This window comes from Mustelus asterias, chromosome 8 (assembly GCF_964213995.1).
Source record: "Mustelus asterias chromosome 8, sMusAst1.hap1.1, whole genome shotgun sequence".
Classification (NCBI taxonomy): Eukaryota; Metazoa; Chordata; class Chondrichthyes; order Carcharhiniformes; family Triakidae; genus Mustelus; species Mustelus asterias.
Genome location: NC_135808.1, coordinates 106,642,935 through 106,653,936, shown reverse-complemented (window position 1 = coordinate 106,653,936; position 11,002 = coordinate 106,642,935). Strand labels below are relative to the sequence as shown.

The following is an 11,002-nucleotide window of genomic DNA, read 5'->3' as shown; positions in this document are numbered from 1 at the left end:
ATAATAATTATTAACCCCGATTAATAACCCTGCCTTTCACAGCACATCTGAATTTCAGAGTTTATATGTATCTGTTGATAGAAACTGTATCGCTAGTTGGAGAAAAGCTTGAAATTTGACAGCTGTCTATTGTCATAAGCATTTCCTCGTACTGAGTCCTGTAAGCATCAATGTTGTAATGTTTAAGTGCAAACATATTCCATGTTTTGGAAAGAACTGATTTAAGAGTAACAGTTTATAAACTGAAAACATCACATTTGATGCTGGAACAGAGCTGCACATTTGGGTAAACAGATTTTGTAAATTAACAAGTGTGTACATTAGGAATTGGAAATAAGGATTGCTTTCTTGAAAACGAAATAATACTTTGAAATTGATCCAGTTATTTATTCTGCTGGTCGGAGGGATAACTTTGTTTCTTCAAAACAATAGTTAAAGAGGATTGTAACAGCATCTTGGGTGAGTCGAGACTACTTGATTGCTGGTGCGTGTCGTTTTAAGAAGGGTTTCATTTTCAGTTGTCACACCAAATCCAGCTTTCAGAGGCTCTGTTCTCGCGAGATCTGGGCCTTGGAGATGAGAGTTTGTGATGGAGACGGGGGGCGGGGGTTGTGGGCAGTGGGGGGTGAGTGTCCGGACAGAGCTCCGGACCGGCCGGGCGGGAGGTGAGTGCAGTATTGCTTTAACCTCTCGTGTCAGTCAGTGTGGTTCACTCTCTGTGTTTCAGCTGCTCTCTGGCTAGTGCCGGGCCAGGCTTGTCAAGTGGTCAGCTTCATTAGAGTCCCCTCAGCAGCCAGCTCTCTGTCAGCAGAGGGGCTAAACAGGCTGCCAGCCCCTCTGTAAAGGCAGCAGCTTCTGTTTAAAGAGGGGGAATGACTGGAGAGCAATCTACATGAGTTTGTCGTATGAAGAGAGACTAAGTCGGTTAGGATTATATTCATTGGATTTTAAAAGAGTGAGAGGGGATCTCAGAGAAACTTATAAAATTCTGATAGGATAGATTCAGAAAGAATGTTCCCAATGGTGGGGAGTCCAGAACTAGGGGCCACAGGGATCTGCGTTCAATTCCCGGTTTGGTCACTGTCAGTGTGAAGTCTGCACGCTCTCCCCGTGTCTGCATGGGTTTCCTCCGGGTGCTCTGGTTTCTTCCCACAGTCTGAAAGACGTGCTGGTTAGGTGCATTGGCCATGCTAAATTCTCCTTCAGTGTACCCGAACAGGCGCCGGAGTGTGGCGACTAGGGGATTTTCAAAGTAACTTCATTGCAGTGTTAATGTAAGCCTACTTGTGACACTAATAAATAAACTTAAACAGTTTGAGGGTAAGGGATAAACCTTTTAGGACTGAGGTGAGGAGAATTTTTTTCACCCAGGGAGTGGTGAATCTGTGGAATTCACTACCACGGAAAGTAATTGAGGCCAAAATGTTCTGTGATTTCAAGAAGGAATTAGATACAGCTCTTGGGGCTAAAGGGATCAAGAGATATGGGGGGGGGGGGAAGACGGGATCAGGGTATTGAATTTGACATTTAGCCATGATCATAATGAATGGCAGAGCAGGCTCAAAGAGCCAAATGTTCTATTTTCTATGTATGTTCTATCCCCCATGTCCATTTGCTGAGGCGGGTTCGGGCTGTCTCAACAACCCCTGCTGGGACCCTACAAAGACTAAACAGTGACTAAATAAAAATATCAAAGTAATTGGTGTGAACTTTCCACTTGAGGAATAACGGGCGCATGATGTCACAGTGGTGAGCACTGCTGCCTCACAGCACCAAGGACCCGGGTTCAATTCCAGCCTTGGGTGACTGTCTGTGTGAAGATTTTCTCCCTGTGTCTACGTGGGTTTTTCCTCCAGGTTGCTCCAGTTTCCTCCCACGTGCCAAATATGTACGGGTTAGATGGATTGACCATGCTAAATTGACCCTGAGGGCCCAAAACGGATGCGGAAAACATGGTAAAGTCGGGTGAGAGGCCATTATCGCGATCCGCACCCGCATCCGCGCAGATTGCCACTTTACCGAAACCCGGGAATGGCGGCGATCCGATTCGTGCCCAAAACGGGCGCAACAACGATTTAAATGCATTTGCATGCATTTAAATTGAATTAATGAACTGCCCGCCCAACTTTATCAGCATTTCCCCCTTTACCACCGCGTTTGGCCAATCCGGAACCATGCCGTAATGGACCTGCAAAATAAAAGTCTGAAACGGGTGCTCCAGCCCCTGAAGGGCGCGTTCAGTGTTTCCAACGGCTCTCTGACTCAGATCAGTGGTGGGGGGGAAGGAGAGAGGCGGGTCAGATCATTCTCTGGTTGGGGGGAGAGGAGGGGAGTGAGGCCAGATCGTTGTTTGGTGGGGGGGGGGGGGGGGAGGCGGGTCAGATGTATCTCGGGGGGGGGGGGGGTGGCGAGAGGGCCGACCGTTGTCTGGTGGTGGGGGGGAGGGCTGATCGTTGTCTGGTGAGGAGGGAGGGAGGAGGCGGGTCAGATGTTCCTCTGGAGGGGAGGGGGAGTGAGGCCAGACCATTCTCTGGGGGGGAGGTGGGGGGGGGGAGTGAAGCCAGTTCATTGTCGGGGGGGGAGTGAGGCCAGATCGTTGTATGGCGGGGGTGGGGGGGTAGGCCAGAGCATTCTCTGGGGAGGCGGGGGGGGAGTGAGGCCAGATCGTTGTTTGGGAGGGGGGGAGGAGGGACGCGGGTAAGATGTATCTCAGCGGGGGGAGGGGAGGCCCGATCGCTCACTGGTGGGGGGAGCAGATGGATCTCTGGTGGGGGGGGGTAGATGGATCTCTGGGGGGGGGGGCAGTTGGACCTCTGTGGGGGGGCAGGGGGGTCCGCTGCCACTCTGCAGGCGATCGGTGGGGAGGGGAGGGGGCAGGGGTGGCGATCGGTCTGGGTATTTGGGGGGGGGGGGTGGATAAGTGATGTGTGTGGGTAGTGGGGGCGGTGGGGGGAATTGATAAGGGGGACAGTGATGTGTGTGCGCACCATCACTCCCGCTTGTTGCTCCCGGGTCGCTTTCTCCGCTTTCTGTGGCCTGGAGCGATCTGACATGGGTGCACTTTTTTCAAATTCTTTTCAAACTGCACATGCACAGTTCAGAGCTCCGATCGTCTCAGCCGCGCTAAGCCCCGCCCACAGCGCGAATGGACTTGGAGATGGCTGAGTGCGTATGGGGGCGCCTGAAAGCAGATTTCTAAGTCGGATCTGCATTGTGTCCAGATTCGGCACTTAGAATGAAAATGATAAAATCAGGCCCTTAGTGTCATGGGAATTATCAAGGTAAATACATGGGATTATAGGGTTAGGGTCTGGGTGGGATGGTTGATGGTGCAGGCTTGATGGGCTGAATGGCCTCCTCCTGCAGTGTAGGGATTCAATGAATCTGCGTATGATCACAGTTTATTTTGGACCCATTCATTATTCTCTCTGTAGTTTCATTTAATAAACTAGAACCTGCTTGTTACTTTTTTGAAGGTCCCTATTAAGGAGATGGTGCATATATTTTATTGATTTTGCCATTCTTTTCAGTAACCATACATCCAAAAATATTGTAGACAATTGACTTAGTTGAAAATCATGCTGTGTTATGATTGTAAACAATAAAATGATGTGGCGATGCCGGCGTTGGACTGGGGTAGGCACAGTAAGAAGGCTCACAACAACAGGTTAAAGTCACCTGATGAAGGAGCAGCACTCCGAAAGCTTGTGCTACTAAATAACCTATTGGACTTTAACCTGGTGTTGTGAGACTTCTTACTAAACAGTAAAGTGAGGTTTGCCCATGTACATGCAATTGTTTGATTTGATTTATTATTGTCACATGTATTAGTATATAGTGGAAAATATTGTTTCTGGCACGCTATACAGACAAAACATACCATTCATTGAGAAAGAAAGGAGAGTAAATCCATGGGGTTATGAGAATGGGGCCTGGGTAAGAGACTTGATGGGCTGAATGGCCTCCTTCTGCGCTGTAGGGGTTCTATGATTCTATGATTTATTTATATGAAAACAACCTGTCTTTCATTTATCAAGTTAAATATCATATCTAAGCACCAAAGTTAGTTTATTGTTTCACATTGTACATGCTTGTAATTGTGACACATAAATTTAATTTCATAGTCCTTAACAAGGTATGTATCATTTATTTGCTCTCATTTAATGACACATGCTTAGTATTGACATTATTTTGTGTTACAGTCTGTAACTCTATTATATATCCCTGCTGTGTGCCAAACGATAGCAAACTATTTAATATTAGATAATGACTACATACTTCACAAAAATTGTTTAGGGCACTTGAGTGGGTGATAACATCAACATAAAGTTTTACTGTCACTACTAGATTGAAATGTTTCTGTCAATTTATCATGCCTAAATGCAACATTATCTGTCAACATTATATCACACACGATCTTAATCGTAAACTGGGTTCTCCGTTGCTCCATGAAGGTAAATTGAGACTGCAATATTCACCAGATATTTGAAACTAAGTGCTCCATACCTAAAATGAACCTTATACGTGAGATAACTTGCACCAGGCAGTACAGGACATTAAAAAAATCAACATATATATAATATTATGCAGAGGGGAAATGAGGCTGTGAGAAGGCACAGAAAAACTTATCTTATTGTATTGTTTTTCCTAGTCGTATCCTGTAGTAAAAATAACAAAGACTCCCAAGAAGCAGGGGAACAGCCGCAGCTTCTCGCTGGGTACTTTCTCCATTGAGGACTTGGCCGTCTTGCCTGACATCACTTTCTGATGGTAGCCAGTGATCCAACACATGGCAAGATTGATTCACATTGCACCCCTCCCGGTTCCTTTGTTCCTACGCATTCTTTAGAACTGTGCCCTTAAATCTATATTGCCTCTCCCTATCCCTCCTGCCAAATTACATCACCTTAGACTTTTCCATATTAAGTTCCTTTGACCATTTGTCGCCCAGCCTGCTCACTTATCTTGTGTCATGTTGCAGATGATTCATATAATCCTCACTGTTTGCCACTCCTCCAAGTTTGGCAAATTGGCAAATTTTGTAAAGTTACTCTTGTGTTCCAAGATCCAAGTCATTTACATACATCAAAAAAGCACTGACCTTGGGGAGCACCAATGTCTTGTCCTTCAATCTGGGAAGTAACCAATTACCACGATTCACTGTTTTCTGTACTTCACTCAAAGTTTTATCCAATTGGACACTGACCTTACTATTCCATGAGCTTCAATTGCAAATATAATTTTTAATTTTTGTTGGTGTTTTGGGAATTGCATTACTCAACCTTTTCTATTATTTTGTGAAAATTGTTAATGAGTAGCTTTCGGATATTTGTTTAATATTTAGCAGAATTGTGAACTATACACCTGAGGATTTTAGCATGGTGGGGGGTTGTTTATGAAGGAATGGCTCTCTGCGTGGATTGTGTGATTCTGACAAGTGTTAAAATATAAATTGAATGGTTCTGTTTTCTGTCAACACAACAATCAGTTGAGATAATTGGAGGCTGCCTCACAATTCAAATTTAGAAACAACATGAATGTAATTCCAATGAGGAAAATATTTCTCTCAGTTTAATAAACCTTCTCTTCTCTCTCAAGTTAATGCACTTCCTGACATAACCGTATATTTACCCTTCTCCTCTCTCGGACCTCACTCTTCCCCTGCCGCTTCCTTCCTCCACTACTTCTGAACAACCTTTTGAACTGAAGCCACCCGGATGTCCATCAGTACATTGGCTAGTATTGACGGTTTTAACCCTCTGATTATTTCTCATGCAGAATCTACAACAGAAAACAATTGGAGAGTTGTACTGAATTTTCAAAGGGAGCGATTCTCCCCGAATTCTAACACCTCTGGATTTGGCACAGAGCTATGAATCTGAATCATGACGAAGGAGATAATAGATTTCCTGATGACTATGAACAACCTTCATCACTATGGAAACTAATAGAGGAATGTGTCGCTCCAAGTGAGAGAAATGAAATCAGGGAGATTTTGGGAGCAGCAGCAGTGGACCTCAGTCTGGACTTGCATTCAGAGGTGAGATACATCAGTTCTATCTATCAGTGCATTAACTCTGGGGGGAAAATGTAACTGACTGGTGAGATATTTCACAGAACCAGAAGGAGGCCATTAGGCCTGAATGCTTATGCTGGCTTTTTTTTCAATTTTTTATTCAATCCAAATCCAAATTCCAATTTAATCCAATTCATAGTCCCCCACGAGAGAGACAAACAAGAACTAAGATGGCAAGATGAGGCATTGCCTCCTATCTTGGGTTTGATCTGACGCTTCATCTTAGCCAAAGGCTGAAATGGCTTTGAAAAATTGCATCAGGCGATGGATGCATCAGTTAAACCTCATTGACTACCCTGATCATTATCTCAACCCTGGCCTGGGATATCAACCTGCCTGATTGTTAACTCTCCCCTGTTTTGAAAGAGCAATTGTACTTAGGCAGATCTGCTTTTTGTCAGTAATCCTGCTTCAAGCACCTGTGCAACTCCCATTTAAAATTGTGTTTGGAATCTGCTTCCACCACCTTTTCAGGTCGGGCATTCTGGATCCCGGCAATCCTGAGTGGAAAGAATTCTCCTCATCTTCCTCCTAGATCCTTACCAATGAATTTAAATCTACGATTTATTGAACTGCACACCAGAGGGGACATGCAAATTAATGTTGTCAGAAGCTAGGATCCATCCATTTGGATGGTTGGCAAGTGAGGTTCTCTTCCCTCAGAGTGAAAGAAAGTATAAAATCAAGGTAATTGTGTTTGGCACAACTCAAGAATCCAAAATCTTACATCTGAAAATGGGATTTTATGGCCTCGCTCGTCCCGAAACCGTAAAATCCTGCCCGAGGTTAACGGATCTTTCCATTGTCCGCCCCTCGCGCGCTCCGATTCCATGGCAGGTGGGGCGGTAAAATTCCGGCCATGGTCTCAGAGGCTTATTTGGCAAGAAAAAAATTGTCTTCATTTGCTGAAATAACTACTTGACTTGTAGTTTACTGAACAATTGTCCAGTTAATTAAATTCAGAATCAGAATGAATAAGTCATCAGGAAAAAAATGAACAGTCAAACCTCTTTTCTCAGCAAACAACATTTCCATACACAAATACTTACAAAATTGAGAAAAATGATCTTACTCAAAATTGGTTGCTCAATATTAGGATTTCCTGCAATACATTTCATCCCATAAGAATCATAGAATCCCTACAGTGCAGAAGGAGTCTGCATCAACCACAATCCCACCCAGGCCCTATCCCTAGCCTATCCCCTATAAGGTTAACCTTCAATCTGGACCTAGCTTTGAGTTGGAAGTTTTGTCTCATTGGGGCGTAATGCACCATAGAAGTTGTATAATTTCTCAATTGCTCCTGTATGCATTGTGCACTGCAATAATCAGATGGAAAAGGAGGGTGAAGTCCCAACGTTTGTGAAACAATTCTGTGTGGCAGAATTGTATTGTAAGATCCTGCCGTGCAATTGTAGTAGCTAAATGTTTGCAAATAACTGGGCTCTGGGGAGGTGGCGGGAGAGAACAAGCAGAAGCCAAATGTTTTATTCCTTTTTAACTTAAATTTCAAGATGTTATGTCGTTAACTAAAAATGATTAAGGTGAACAGTTCAGGGACTGATGTTTCTGGAGTACTTTTTAAGCTGGTCAGCACCATGTCAAAGGACCACATCCTCTTGGTGTTGGTCATTGCAGACCTGACAATGGTGCGGGTGGGAATTTTCTTGGGAGGTAGTCAGTAACAAGAGTTTTAGGGAGAACCACAACTGACTGTGGGAAGCAAGCTTGAAAATAAGTATTTTTTACAACTGTATGCCAACTGATGATATTTGTGGAGGGGAGAAGAAAGGATAGACAAGAACCCATTAGGGCCATAGTTTCACTTCCTGCAAGCAATGTCATGGTGAATTTGCTAATATTGTGGAAAATTAACAGTTAAACCATCAGCCCCATACAATGTGGAATACTTTCATTTTAATTTGTTCCCAGTTCCAGCCATTTCTAGCCCCTCCTTGTTAAGCTTTTTTAAAAATTTGATTTGATTTATTATTGTCACATGTGTTAACATACAGTGACAAGTATTGTTTCTTGCGCGCTATAGAGACAAAACATACCGTTCATAGAGAAGGAAACGAGAGAGTGCAGAATGTGGTGTTACAGTCATAGCTAGGGTGTAGAGAAAAATCAACTTAATGCAAGATAGGTCCGTTCAAAAGTCTGACAGCAGCAGGGAAGAAGCTGTTCTTGAGTCGGTTGGTACGTGATCTCAGACTTTTGTATCTTTTTCCTCTTAGCTCAGCATTGTAGAGCTGGTCGAATACTGTGTTACTTTTTCAGAGATACTCGGGCGGATATTCTGCCACGCGCTCACCCAAAAATCGAAAAATCCCGCCTGATGTTAATGGATCTTTACATGGTCCGTCCCCGTCCACAACGATTCCTGTGATGGGTGAGACGGGAAAATTCCCCCCATTCATGTTTTAAAGCTTTGCATTTATAAAGCTCTTTTAATGACTACTAGATGCTTTACCACTGTTGAATGATTTTTGAAGTACAGTCACTGTTGTAATTTAGGACATGTGACCACCGACTTATGCACAGCAAAGTCTCACGAGCAGCAATGTTTTCAAGAGCAGACACAGCCTCATCTGTAACACAGGGAGAGCAACGTGGAAAGTGGTGGAGCATGAGGGGGACTTTGGCTTCAGTGCATAATCTTGAATGAGTGGGAGTGGTAGAAAATGGAGTGAGGGCTCAAGATGAGATAAGACAATTGCAGAACATGGGGCTGGTATCACAAAGGGAAGGCTAGGTGGTACATAGCCATACCCAAGCCATAAATGATCAGATTCATTGAATCGCCAAGGTGGCATTTGAGCCATTTGATTCCTTGAGGTGATAGTGCAGTACCACATCCCTTACATAGAATCCCTACAGTGCAGAAGGAGGCCATTTGGCCCATCAAGCCTGCACTGACCACAATCCCACCCAGCCCCTATCCCCGTAACCCCACATACCTACCGTAATTGTCCCCCTGACACTAAGGGGAAATTTAGCATGGCCAATCAACCTATCCCACACATCTTTAGAGTATGGGAGGAAACTGGAACACCCAGAGGAAACCCACACAGACACGGGGAGAACGTGCAAACTCCACACACGCTGTCACCTGAGGCCGGAATTGAACACGGGTGCCTGGCGCTGTGAGGCAGCAGTGCTAACCACTGTGCCACCGTGCCATCCCATGATGATACTCATGGCATTGTAAGAAAGGATAGAATTACATTTTTCTCATAGATTCAAAATCTCTATCGCAGGGGGAAATACATTTTTGACAAAGGGTTTTATAGCTTTTGACATATACCTTGCCCTCTTTATTTCCCCTATTAAAATTGATGAGCATGTGTGGAGCTGATTTATTTCACTAGGCTCTGTGGAACCTTTCCTGTCTATGTTCAGGAAGGAGTGTTTCCTCCAACAGGAGCAAGGTTGTGTTCAGTTTAACACACGACCCTTTCTCCCCCACCTCTGCTGACAGGTTAAAAGTACAAACTACCGCGATCTCTTAATTTTTAGAGCTTTATTCTAATTGAGCAACTCCTGGAACATATCCTAGTAAATTGAGAGAGTTTGGAATAGTTCATTTATTTAGGCCCTTGTGGTTTACAGTAGCTTAATGACTTCTTTCCTGAAGTGATTTGCCTTCATGTAATTTAAGTAACTTGCTCCTGAGGCATTTCTCCATTTTGTAAGATTGAAGTTAAATATTGTAATTGCACAGGATGTAAGCAGACTGATGATTGACATGCTGAAGATTGCTTGCTTGTTATGTGGAAAAGCTGGCAAATGATTGCACATTTTCTCTTTAGACTTGTGTAAATTAGGACTTGATTGAGGCAAATCACTCCTGATTTGATTGCATGTTTATTTATATATTCATATTATCATAGGAGCATAGAAAATGGGAGCAGGAGTAGTCCACATGGCCATCGAACTCGAGCTAGCTCAGCTATTTATTTAATCGTGGCTAATCACCTCCCTCATTCCATTTTTGCACCCTATTCCCACATCTCTTCTTTCCCTTGATGTCAGCCAATCTGTTGATCTGTCTTGAAAATACTCAATGATTGAGTAACCAGAAATTTCCCTTCATCTCAATCTGAAATGGCTGATCCCTTATGTTATAAACCTCCTAGTTCTAGGCCATTGGACTAGATTCCCAGCACCTACCTTGTAAACCCTACGCCGATGTTCTTGAGAGTGACAGCTCAGGTTCCCTGCTCCCTGTCGTCAATGTTTGTTGACACAAGTTAAGTGGTCTCAAGGGTTTGTGGTTTATAATTTTTGAAACTACAAAGGGCCTGGATTATTGACACTTTTATTAGCTTGATCCAGACATATTTTTGTAATTTGTAATAACTTTGCAAAAGTTATCAATGGATTATACTTTTTCAAAGCCTTTTTTGCACATACCACTAAATACCATGGTGTTCATTGGTTCCAGAAAGTGTACAACGAGTCAGCAGGCATGGAATGCTGCAACTGGGCAAGGGGGCATGTAAGAACATGGAGGTGGGTGGATGGGCAGAGCATGGCATTGGGGGCAGGACGGGACATGGAGGTGAGTGGAAGGGCAGAGCTTGACATGGCAGCATGAGGGGCCTGAGGGTTTGGGTAGCAGGACAGGGCATGGCAGAGGGGCCTTTTCAAAGGTTCCCTCATGCAGACTTTGGTTTGTGACCTCCTTGAGCTATCTGACACCGTGACTCTTTAAAAACACTCTGAAAACTGTGGATGAGTAGGATGTTCCTATCTCTGCAATGGAGCCAGTCAGATCAGGAGTGCTAGTTGTGGGTTTCTGACAGGAACCAGCCTGCACCCTTTTAAAGGCCCCCCTGAAAGTTAAACAGCCCAGGAACAGGGCTAGAAATCCAAATATTGGGACCTACCTGCCTGTCATTTTGAAAGAGCTACCGAGTCAAC

General features: G+C 44.1%; 1 protein-coding gene across 2 annotated transcripts in view; it reads left to right on the top strand.

Moving 5' to 3' along the window:
- The first annotated feature begins 597 nt into the window (after nucleotides 1-597).
- The window catches only part of ccdc24 (coiled-coil domain containing 24), a 90,530-nt gene continuing 80,125 nt past the window's right edge, over nucleotides 598-11,002 (top strand). For both annotated transcript variants that reach the window (XM_078219413.1, XM_078219414.1), the window contains exons 1-2: nucleotides 598-665; nucleotides 5,779-6,040. In XM_078219413.1, coding sequence (XP_078075539.1) covers nucleotides 5,873-6,040 — 168 coding nt within the window. In that variant the 5' untranslated portion in view covers nucleotides 598-665; nucleotides 5,779-5,872. The remainder of the gene's footprint in view (nucleotides 666-5,778; nucleotides 6,041-11,002) is intronic.